Source organism: Myodes glareolus, chromosome 14, assembly GCF_982192425.1.
Source record: "Myodes glareolus chromosome 14, mMyoGla1.1, whole genome shotgun sequence".
Lineage (NCBI taxonomy): Eukaryota > Metazoa > Chordata > Mammalia > Rodentia > Cricetidae > Myodes > Myodes glareolus.
Window position 1 is genome coordinate 66,377,479 of NC_142039.1, and position 12,704 is coordinate 66,390,182.

At 43.9% G+C, this 12,704-nt stretch overlaps 1 protein-coding gene across 4 annotated transcripts in view; it reads right to left on the reverse strand.

Annotated features, from left to right (window-relative positions):
• Kdm1b (lysine demethylase 1B) overlaps positions 1 to 12,704 on the reverse strand; it is a 41,077-nt gene that overhangs the window by 21,459 nt on the left and 6,914 nt on the right. For all 4 annotated transcript variants that reach the window (XM_087896583.1, XM_087896582.1, XM_087896580.1 and 1 more), the window contains exons 4-9: positions 12,402 to 12,491; positions 11,240 to 11,351; positions 8,523 to 8,639; positions 3,809 to 3,847; positions 2,763 to 2,979; positions 900 to 1,084 (exon numbers count right to left, since the gene is read on the reverse strand). In XM_087896583.1, coding sequence (XP_087752709.1) covers positions 900 to 1,084; positions 2,763 to 2,979; positions 3,809 to 3,847; positions 8,523 to 8,639; positions 11,240 to 11,351; positions 12,402 to 12,491 — 760 coding nt within the window. The remainder of the gene's footprint in view (positions 1 to 899; positions 1,085 to 2,762; positions 2,980 to 3,808; positions 3,848 to 8,522; positions 8,640 to 11,239; positions 11,352 to 12,401; positions 12,492 to 12,704) is intronic.

The window sequence follows — 12,704 nt, forward strand, 5'->3', positions numbered from 1 at the left end:
CTCTGCCTCCCGAGCACTGGGAGGAAGGTGTGGATGGATCACCACGGCCTCTGCCTCCTGAGTACTGGGAGGAAGGTGTGGATGGATCACCATGGCTGGCTAGTCTGCTCTCCTACTAGCATTCACACTTCCCTGCTTCCAGGTCTCCTTCAGTCTTTCAAGCGGATGCTATCTTGACACCCCAAATATTTATGCAGTCCTACAGAGTTAAAATCACTGGTCTCGCTTGGCTAGGGACAGAGTTGAACAAAAACCCTTACACAAGGGCTTATAATCCCCTTTTTGATTGCTTTTTGCCTTCCTGGCAACACCCCATATGGCTCTTTGAACCAAGTCTGCACCTTCTCATGCACTGTACAATTCTGACTCCATAAGGTCCAAAGCTGTTCTTAACAGGGCTGACCTTCTCTCTACTTGAAGATGCCTAGACTCAGACAGATGAGATCTCTAATTAGAAAACATGATATCTGAAATATTACAAATCCTGACTGCCAACAGAACACTTAAGTTTCAGATTTCAGAGCACAGGAAGGCTTTTGGGATTAGGATGCACACCTGGAGAAGTCTATTCAAATATTCTATCTTTTTTTTTTTTTTTTTGAAATTCCAAAAGCTGGAGACACTTCTGGTCCCAAGTATTTCAGAAAAGAAGTTGTTAAAATGTATTCAGTTGTCAACATGGAAGTGGTACTATAGTCTCCAGAGCAGAGGCCAGGGGTATAGCAAATATACCACTGTGTATATAGAACAGCCTCCCTGTACCCTTGAGTCATGTGCCCCAGAGGGCAACAGTGTCACTGTGGAAAGCCCTTGGCCTCCAGGCTCTACCCACGTCAAGCACTCCTCTCCTTCACTGCCGTCCTCTACCCCGTGCCACTGTCTGGCATGGCCTCACTTACTTTGCAGTTTGTGTACCACAGAGCGAGGATGAGGTTTCTCAAAGCCAGGTACATGGTGGGGTCTCGAGAATACTCTGGGAACTCATAGAGCTCATCCAGCTCCATCACGTCGGGCCTCACACACAGAGCTTTGCCACACTCATTGGGCTGGTAGAATGGCTGGAAGTAGCGATTCATGCCTAGAACTGACAGGAGACGAAGCAGCAGCTTCTGTAAGACCTTAGAGAAGTACATCACATGGCACACACACAAAGGGGCTGGTAATATCGCTCAGTGAGTAAAGATTTCTGTCACCAAGCCTGACAACCTTGGTTGGCTCCAGCTCCATATGGAATGAGAGAGCTGACATTACTGAAGCTGTCCCCTGACCGCCCATATGTGCTGTGGCACACACATAAATGTAATTTTTAGAATTAAAAAGAAACAAAAAGTTCATTCTTTGGCACTTACTGACTACAAAGTGGAACCCCTAAGCCCTGATTATATCCCATGCTAGGCTATATTCCAGGACCCAAAGTGTCCTATCATTAACATACCAGATGCTAGTTTTTACAAAGCTGGGCAAATGAAGGTGTTGTTGTCAAACCTACTTCTAAACAGTTTCCCATGTCATTAAATAACTACAGAGGCTCTGTGTCTCAGTCAACCATCCCCTCTCCTCGGCACTTAGATCACACCTCTCACACTCAGTTCTAAGCAGCAACCAAAGCACTTTTCTTTGCACATGCAGTTCTGAGTTGATGGACTTTAGGACGGCATCTTAGAAATGCTTGCTAGTTCACAGTCCATGGGAAGGCCTTTGCTACACACTGCCAAACTGTCTTCACAAATGTGCACTCTTTAGTACTTGAATGCCCAATGCAGTGCACCATGTCCCACAGCAGTCTCAGTGTGGAGCTCCCCACATCTTCACTGTTAGGGGCCGTCCAGTATTGGGCCTTGAAAGGGAAAAAAAAAATCTAGTTTCATAATCAAAAATGTGTTTTGTTCATGTACAGATGTGTGTAACATGAAGGCCAGGCTCGTAAGGGGCCTGCTTGTTGGGGTTTATGTCCTGCCCGGAATTCCTTTGAAGCCACTAACGTTCTGCCTGACACGAAATTCTGAATCTTTCAGAGTGGATCTCTATTGGTGTTAATAGAGACAGAAAGATGAAGGAGAAAAAAAAAATACTAAAAATCAGTGCTCACACAGCCTAAAACTTCCTTCTGATAAGGCAGAGTCTGTGAAATCAGTAAATGGCACAGCTGTCCAACTTTGCAACAGACACTCATCAAATTCTATAAATAGTAACAGGAGTTTTAGGTTTTACAAAGTAAGGTATACATTGTATACAATGGTACAATAGATCCAGTGCTGCCTCCTTCAGCATCCTCAAGGAATTAGTTCTAGGAACCCCTATCCACACAAGTCTAACAAAGGCACACATGGTCAAGTCCCTCATTTAGATGGTGCAGTATTTGCATAGGCCCATCTCTAGATGACTTTTAACATCTAATACAATGTAAATGCTATGGAAACAGCTGCTAATGATCAGAAACTCTCTCTTCTGACCTCCACGGTCATGATCTCTCGATCTCTCTCTCTCTCTCTCTCTCTCTCTCTCTCTCTCACACACACACACACACACACACACACACGATAAAATCTGTAATACGGAAGCTGTATATACTGAATATAGACAGAACCATTTCCCGAGTAGCTTTCCACCCCGATTGGCTCAATCTGTGATGCACAGTCAAACGCATGCAACAGTGAGTGCTTTGTAGCATGTCACATTAGAGTCTTCTGCAGTCTGCTTACCCTTAAATTTCCAAGGAGGGGAAGGGGATGTGAGAAAGGGGAAACCAGAACATCTCTCACCAAGTGGAGAGGGGGCTGCCTTGGAGGGCTCCATCTTCCCTGGGCTGGCACTGCTGGTGGTGGTGGCCGCGGCACGGTTTGTGCTGGTGCAGGAGGGGCTCATGCCAACACAGTCAGGGTAGTAGGCAGAGAGCAGCGGTGCAGCCACGCTGTCTTTTAGCAAAGGAGGCTGGATAAGCATGGAGTACCACCAGTGGTTGGAAACTTCCAGCACTCTCTGTGATGTACCAGGGAGAGAGAAAGGGGAAATGCACATGCTGATGGTAGATACTCGCTATCCACAGTCCTCCTGTTCCACCCACATCCAGACTCAACAAGTCTCAGAGTTTCATACAGAGATCAAACAAAACCAGCTAGCACACCAGAGACAGTCCTTCTTAACTGAACCTCCACTAACACTAAAACAGAACAACTCCTGCAAAGAAGAGAATGGATTCAAAGTGGATCTAACACATGCCTCTTCTCCGTTTGTCTGAAAATCTCCTGTGGGCCTAGAACTTGAGATACTGAGAACAAACTCAAACTACCAGTCCCAAATCATGGAAAAGCAGGACTTGAGAATTTAGCAATTTAGAATATTTGAAATCATTTTAAACCAAATATGGTTACATGGCAAGTGGAATTTGCCAACTAAAGAGAAAAATTTGCCAGAAACAGCTGGATTGTGCCAGGGCTAGACCCAATTCTGTATGTGAGCAGGGTCAGGGCAGAGTGGCTACCCTGTGGTCAGAAAGCACCAAAGTCCTCCCCACTGCAAGGTCCAGGCCAAGACAACCAAACCATGGCCATCCTGCTCTTCGTCTTGGAAGGACTCTATGGCATCCTCAACAAACAAGATTATGAAGGCAGATCTCTGCAGCAAGGCAGAAGCATCTTCCTTGTTCCCTTGAGCGTGAAACAATATAACTTTAAATTCTTCTAACTATTGTAGCATTGTCACAATGCAGTCACGTTAGAGTCAAAAGGCTTTGACGTACATCCACACAGTGTTAGTCATTTACTTAGTGAATTTATTAAAGATCCAGAACACGAAGAAAACTACTCACTAGATCCTCAGGCAGAGAACAATGATCAGGGGTGTCAGTCTGCAAAGGAAAACCAACTCTGATTAAGTGTTTCCGTAACATACAGTCCTAGGTGTTCATTTCCTTTCAACATCGCAAAGAAAAATGTTTGGCATGTCACTAGAATGAGAGTGTGGGAAGATGTGTGCTTTTGTCAAGATGTTCCCCATGAAAACAAAGGACTATGCCTGTGACAGAGAGGGCTCTGACGAGATACACACATCTGGAATACACAGAGGCCTGGCATTATTATCTAACGGAACTAAAGTTGTGTTATCAGATAAGACATACCTGTCAATTTCCCCTTGGTGTATTTCCTAGAGACCCTTGTAACTTGTGCACCAAACAATGTACTACAAGAAAGACTAAAGGCTGGGGATACAGCTCCTAGTGTGTTTGTCTAGCAGGCAAGAAGTTCCGTCCCCAGCAGCACTCTACCAAAAAGAGCTCAAAAAAAAAAAAAAAGTTCAAGCCAGGCACACCACTATAATCTCAGCACTTCAAAGGATGAGGCAGAAGGATGGACAGTTCAAGTCTGCAGTATACAATGAGTTCAAAGCTAGCCTGGATGATTCACAGACTCCAAACCCAGCTTGAGCTACATAGCAAAACTCAAAGGATTGAAAAAGCAGATAAAACAAAATTCAATGTATATATTTCTGAAATTCAAGTAAATTTTCTTTGTGACAGAAGAAAGCTAAATACAAACCTCAGTCTGTCGGCAACAGAAGAGGTAAACTGAGTACACTGTCATGTCACACAGCAGTGGAAGGACAAATGGCAGCTACAAGCCCACCACAGACTGGGCTGCACCAGCAGTTCTGAAACAGCACACTGCATGATTCCATTTATGTGAGGTTCAAAACCAAGCAAAGCCAAATCCACAATACTGTAAGCTAGAGAAGTAAGCAGACAATTTACTCTGGGGGAGCAAGGTTGGACACTTACTGACAGAGACACCAGGCACCTGCCGTGTATTCCATTTCTGTATTGGGAGCCAGATAAGCAGGTACTTGTGAAAATTCACTGCATGGGGCATTTTGATTTGTGCAACTTCTGTTTCAACAAAAAACACTGCCTAGCTGAAGGTCTGGAGAGCACATTGCCTAGCAGTTCTAATCTCCGGGACACAGTCCAAAGAAACTCTCACATTAATAGAGACTTGAGCAAGCACAACAACACTCCAGAAAACACAGCAGAGACAGACAACATCTGGAAACAAACGTTGCTCTCCTTGAACAGGGAAGCAAACGCTGTGCAGTAGGTGCACAGCATTCCGACAGTACTCAGTAAGACTGCAGCAGAGCTGTAGAATCAAACAGCTCAGTGTTGAGAAGAGCAGAGGAAGAAAAACGTGGTGTGCCACACACAAACTGTTCTCACCGGCTGAAACACACCCTAGGTGCCTCCCTAGACGCTGTTCCCAATAGTGCAGCAAACAATCTGAGGGGGACTTGCCACTTTCTTTCCTAGGCCCTAGTACTTTTTTTCCTCTTCTACCATCCAGAGGCCTACCTGGAAGGTGAAACTAAGAATCAACTATGGTCTTCAAAACCACTAAGTCAATTATAAGTGTTCTCATAAAATATGTGTATGTACAGTATTGCACACTAACCCAAATTAACCATTCCAAAATGGATACACATTCCAGGACATGGATGTAAATATACTTAAGTTGTTAATTAAAATTAATCAATCTGGGCTACACAGTGAAAGCCTGCTCAGAACAGAAACAAACAGTTGAAAACTCTTGGCAGGTGTTAAGGGGCATCCCGTAATCCCAGGACTCAGAAGGGTGAGGCATCAGGACCCCGCAGTTTAAAAGCTCTTTCAAAATTGCCATTATTCTGCCTTGTGTAAGACTAAGAAAATGGAAAGGTAAATATAGACTTGGAAAATACTCAAATGTATGTGTATCTGGATTATATAAATCAGTCAGGAAGACTATTCAATACCCCAACAACGGAACGAGCACAAGCACACAGAGAAACACCAAAGAGACGCCACCGTTCGTCCGAGCACAGCCGCCAGCTAGTAGCTCCTTCACTAATTCTGCCACGTGATGAGTCTCCTACCGACTCGCCCACACAAATGGAGCACAAGACACTCGCACAGAATCACTACTGCTTTCACTCACACGGCTAACATTTACAACACAGATGTCCCTCCACATGCCAGTGTGGAAACAAACTGGCATGCACCTAGACGATGCAACACGACTGAGAAGTCTAAACAGAATACTGAACAGGCCGGGCTTGCACAACATCAAGGCAGGAGGACAGCATCCTGATGGTCTGCTTGGAATGTACAGAGTGACCTCAAGGTTAGTCTGGGCAACTTAGGGAGACCCTACCTCGAAGAAAGGCAAAAACAGGGCTAATTATACAGTTTGGTGGTTTAGTGCTTGCCTAGCACCTATGAGCCCTTGGTTCAGTGGTCAGCACTGTAAGCAGCACAGTCAGAACAGAAGGCCCTACTGCTCACTACCCATGTGGTCAACGATCAGCTTGTTTTATTTTGTTGTTTTTATTATTTATGTGCATTGGTGTTTTGTCATGGGTGTTGGGTCCCCTGAAACTGGAGTTATAGACAGGTGTGAGCTGCCATGTGGGTGCTGGGAATTGAACCCAGGTCCTCTGGAAGAACAGTCAGTGCTCTTAACTATTGAACCATTCCTCCTGTCCCTTTCATTTTGTTTTAAAAGTATTTTATATAATGAAAGATACCAAACACTGAAAGGGCATACATTGGATGATTCCAGTTTTGTGAAGTTTGAAACAAAAATAAATCTACGGGACTAGAATTAGAGCTGACTCTGGACATGGGAAGTTTCCAGGATGAAGGAAATACTGCCTCTTAGACTGGCATTCTGGCTGTGCACTGAAGACATTTCTTAAAACTCAACAAGACCCCATGTTCCATGAATAAAACTATAGTAGAAAATCGTCTCTCAGAAATGAAAATGAGATGCACATTTTCATATATTAAAAATAGCTCCAATATGCTTAGGGGTTGGGGTTGAGCTCCAGAGTAGAGCATTTGCAAAGTTACAGGTTCAATTCCCCACACCTCAAAACCCAAAAGTACTACCATTCAATGTGGGCAGTTTTTAGACCATCACTCTTGTCTCAGACTTATTCTTTCCTTTCCCTCCTCAAGACACAGCCAGTGATTCACACAGCCAGGTTGGCCTCCAACTTGTTATGTAGGGAAGACCTGGTTCTCCTGCCTCTATCTCCCAGGGGCTGGGATTATAGGCAGTAGACACCACGCCTCACTGAGCCTATTTTTTCCCTTCCAAAATCTTAAAAAAGCAGTTTGGATGCACTTATGTAAAGCCTTAAAAATGAGCCTCTATCAAATCCATGTTTAAAGTTGTATTGGAGAGATGAATGAATCATTAGGATGACCCACCCCCACCTCTTCAGCTAAAGTTTATTCTCAGGGCCCTATGTATGCTGGGCAAGCACTCTAACCACCGAGCCATATTGTTCAGTCCAAGAGTTTACTTCTAAAGACATAAACAAGATGGCTCAGAAGGAGTTTATTTGGATGCATATATATTCATAAACATTTACATGCAATATACTATATGCAAACATACAATCTGACCTGTGAATATTTGTATCTTTGTCACTTCACCTTGCAAAAGACTGCGAGGCAAGCGCTCACCACTGGCCTCTACCCACAGGTCTCAACACTGATTTTATACAGTAAGTATGGCCACTTTGATTTTACACACGGGAGGGAGGGGGTGTTTTTCCCTTTGCAGATCAAACCCAGGGCCACTCGAAGGCTAAGCAAATGCTGTGTCACTGAGCTACATCACGAACCCAATAATATTTGTAATTTGAACCCTAAGTTAAAAAAAAAAAAGCTTTGATCCTAAACCTCACAAAACTTTGCACGTATTGTTTAGAATGGAGGCATTTAAAGCACAGGTCCCTTTGCTGGCAATGGCTGTGTGACTATACCACAGACCCCCGAAAGCCCCGAAACCTCACAGTTCACAATCTGACAGGACCCTCCAGTTAGAAAAACCAAAAGAACAAAATACTATTTTGATTCTGGGATTTGATACCTAATACTCTTTAATACTTACAGTATGAGACATTTGAGAGGATCAGTACACCTAATGCATTTTAAAATACAAGCTGCCAAGTTTCAGGAGAGGTGCAGTCTATCAACTACGGCTAATCCCTAACTGCCAATTCTATCCTGCTCATCCTGCCTCCTTACTGACAAAGCTCCGCGTTGTCTGGCATTATAACACAGAGTGAAGCTTTTTCTTCCTTTGTCCTCATGCAGTCTAGCCAACGACACGAGGAAAACTCTAATAGGTAAGCTGTTACCCAATGGAGAGTGACAAATCCCAGCTAGCACACCATGCGTGCCCTTGGCACTTTCCCTCTCTTCTGCTTTGAACTCGGACACAGTGGACCACAACAACAACCACCTTGTCACTTGAGAATAGATCAAAGATGGACCAGACATGAGACAGCGTTCTTGGATAACTAAGCCAACCCTGAACAGCCCATTACCAAATTCCCTATAGTACAAGAAGAGTTAAATTAACTCATTGTTGTTGAACTTCTGCTTACATTCAGACCAACACAAGGATTAACACACAGAATGAAAAAGACAGGCTACAATTACAAATAGATTGGCACATAAAAGGTCACCACAGAAATCATACCTTGGTGATAGTATTTAGCTTTATGCCACAGCGATAAGTTCTTGCCATGTGTGGAGTGAGCTGGATTTCCCTGGTAAGCTGCCTCCACTTTCCACACTCTGGTTTTGTGCACTGAACCTACAGGGGAAGTTAAGGTGAGATCAATAAAGCGCCTGCTCTTAAACTACCACATGTACGCCCCACTCACTCTACTGCCGTCCCCACATGATCTGGCCCATGTTTTGACCCTAGGAACTGTATGGTGGGAAACTGTTCTAGTATTGAGTTATACCTCCAGACCCCTTATCTTGCATTTCTTTCCTATGACGTGATCAGGGTAATTTCTGATTCAATGCTAGCTCAGGCAACGGGATAATGATATAAGTTTTGAAAACTTATCAGGAAGATTTTCCAGCTCAAGCCCAAGAAGATAATGAGTTAAACTTAGATACTATTACTCAAAAAGTTATGCCATGAAACGCAAATTGTGATGTCCTGGGTCAGGTTCTAGGTCACTGAAAGGATGAGAAATAGATAAAATTCAAATCAAGTCAGGCAATGCAGTTCTTCACACTGTACCCATGCTAACTTCTCAGTCTGACAGACAGACACGGTATGTATCTAACACACTGTACCCATGCTAACCTCTCAGTCTGACAGACAGACACGGTATGTATCTCACACACTGTACCCATGCTAACCTCTCAGTCTGACAGACAGACACGGTATGTATCTCACACACTGTACCCATGCTAACCTCTCAGTCTGACAGACAGACACGGTATGTATCTCACACACTGTACCCATGCTAACCTCTCAGTCTGACAGACAGACACAGTATGTATCTCACACACTGTACCCATGCTAACCTCTCAGTCTGACAGACAGACACGGTATGTATCTCACACACTGTACCCATGCTAACCTCTCAGTCTGACAGACAGACACGGTATGTATCTCACACACTGTACCCATGCTAACCTCTCAGTCTGACAGACAGACACGGTATGTATCTCACACACTGTACCCATGCTAACTTCTCAGTCTGACAGACAGACACGGTATGTATCTAACTGACAGACAGACACGGTATGTATCTCACACACTGTACCCATGCTAACCTCTCAGTCTGACAGACAGACACGGTATGTATCTCACACACTGTACCCATGCTAACCTCTCAGTCTGACAGACAGACACGGTATGTATCTCACACACTGTACCCATGCTAACTTCTCAGTCTGACAGACAGACACGGTATGTATCTAACACACAGACACGGTATGTATCTCACACACTGTACCCATGCTAACTTCTCAGTCTGACAGACAGACACGGTATGTATCTAACACACAGACACGGTATGTATCTAACACACAGACACGGTATGTATCTAACACACAGACACGGTATGTATCTCACACACAGCTTTTAGTGGCAACTCTGTAAACTCCTTACATTATTCCAAAACAGAAAATTCTGCATATCCAAACATGAATGAATGAAGTCATATCTGGCTTCCCACATACCCGGAAATTAAAATGGATTAATGACCTAGATGTGAAATCTGAAACAGTGAAATTCTATGAAAGCACAGAGATGGTCTTTATATCTCCTCAGATTTGGCAATGAGTTCCCAGCAGGGACCAAAGACATGAAGAAAATATAGATAAACTGAATTTATCAGAACTAAATGATTCGTGCAAAGGAAAAACCATCTGATGAAAAAATACCTGCCAATCACAGAATTGATGAGGGTTTGTATCCACAATATGGAAGTAATTCTTACAAGAAAAAGCCTTGACAATGAGCAGAGCTGCACATTTGCAAATGGTCAGACAGCACCAGCATTGAGGAACTAAGCAAAACCACAATGAGTCACCTCGTCACCATCCAGACAGACAGCATTATAAAACACAAACAAGAGTGGATAAGGATGAAGGCAGGAAGATCACGAGTTCAAAGTCACCATTAACTACTTAGCAAGTGTGAGAATAGTTTACTCTACATGACACCCATCTCAAAAAAGGCAAAAATATTGAGATGTGGTGGCTCATGCCTTTAATTTCAGCACTCGGAAGGCAGAAGCAGGCATTCTCTGAGTGTGAGGAAAGTCTTCCTCTATATAGTGACTTTCAGGCCAGCCAAGGCTACATAGTGAGACACCTGTCTCCAACAACAAAAAGAAAAAAACCAAAAAGAACCGGGAATGGTATGACGAAATCTGACCACCATGCACTGCGGAGCACAATAGAGAAATAGGGAGCTAATGCTCAGCTTCTCAGGAGCATGGCAAGAGCCAGGCCTCTAGGGCAACTTAGCAAGCCCTGGCTCAAAACACAGAGGGGGAGTGGGAGTGTACATTAGTAGTGCAGTAGCAAGCTTGAGACCCTGGGTTCAAATGCCAAGACCACCAAAAACTAACCAACCATGAATGACCTATGGCCTATCCCTATGGATACATGTCTGAAGAACTGTAGAAAAGAATCTAATTATGTGTAATCCTGTTCATACTAGCTGAAGGATGAAACCACCCAAGTATCCATCAAAAGATGGGTGGATAAACATGAGGCAGTGTGTGACATTACTTTCTTCCTTAGACTATACTGAGTTAGCAAAGATTTCTGCACAGTTTTAAAGACTCTGCTTTAACAAGCCTAGAAATGACCGCGAGAAGACTTCCCACAACGCAGCATCATTGCTCCTCGGTGCGCTGGGGCAGCAGCATCCCTCCTTACCCAGTAGGGCAGCTGCTGGTCTGCCATGAATGCCTTGGGGCTGGGCTCTGTCTTGCCATTGCTAGTCCACACTCTTTTCCACGCCATGTATTTGTCATAGCCGTCTTTGTGGCTGGAAACCATACAGGGGGAAAAAAAAAAATCAACCTACACGTTAAGTTGTAGTTTTCACACTCAACTTTGATCACATTTACATAAAAGACTTCACTATTCTTAGGCACACAGAGGGATGTTAACAATGGCACGCCTAAAGTAAGCTAGCAGAGGAGCATGCTCTGGGCAGTACAGAACTGTGACAAACAAGGGCAGAGTTCTAAATGGGGGAAAACTTTCTCATGTTCAGGGTAAATCCTATAGCAACTGTAAAATTATATCAGGGGATGAAATAACATAATAAAACACTCAACTAAAATCAGAAGAAAAAGAGTGAGTACAGAAATCCACTAGTAAAAGCCAAAGCAAGGCCGAGTGGCACGAGCCTGTAATCCCAGCTACTCAGTAGAGACACAAGCTCAAGGCCTGCTTAGGACGGCTGCCCAGTGCTCTGCCAGCTCCTCCCACAGTTCTGCACCCTATCCCTGTGCACTGTGACAGAACGGCAGAGCATCGGAGCTCTCTAGACCTTATACACACCTAACACATGTCATGGCAGACACATAAGCCTGCACACCCACCACCCGTTTTCTACTCTTAAGTTTCATGCGTACAGTGTATGTTGATTGCAATCCGTTTTTCCTTTTCCTTCATCAGTCCCTAGACAGTTCTGCTTCTACGTTTATCTCTAATGTACCTATGTGATTTTGTTACCTATATAAAATCTAGGGACCAGAAATGAGAAAATGTGTATAATATCGAATAATTATTTTTAAGAATCTGCCTTAAGTCAATCAATATGAGTATCTCCAGTTACATTCATTTTCCTATAAATAACATGACTTCACTATGTATGTATGTTTTCCCAGGCATTCACTCCTGTTTCTGGGTACCCAGCTTCAGTCACCGTACACAGTGTTCACAGCACTGACTTTTCTGGTCACACTTCAGGTCACCACAGGCAAGGGATGACCCAGTAACTCAGTAAGCCCAGCAAGTTTAAGCTTTGTGACCATCGTCCCCGGGCCCTGTCACATCCCCTCGACCACAGAGTCATCAGTGAACAAACCTTCTGTAGTAGTGGTCAAAGCATTCATTACAGAAGTGTTCCCCACAGGAAAGGTGATACCATCGGGAGGTGTAGCCATTTTTGGCACATCTGAAAAGAGCGGAATCAGGCAGCGTTGGTAATGAAGACTAATTCTCACTCATGTTCATTTAACCAGCCCATTTTGCAGTATCTCCACTTCTAACAGCCAGGGGCTAGCAAGGGAAGTTAGAATAGGTTGAAAGGTCACACAGGCTGAGAGCCCCTGATCTGAAATGCTTGGGATCAAAACTGTTTTAAATCTCAGTTGTTCTATGGGTTTTA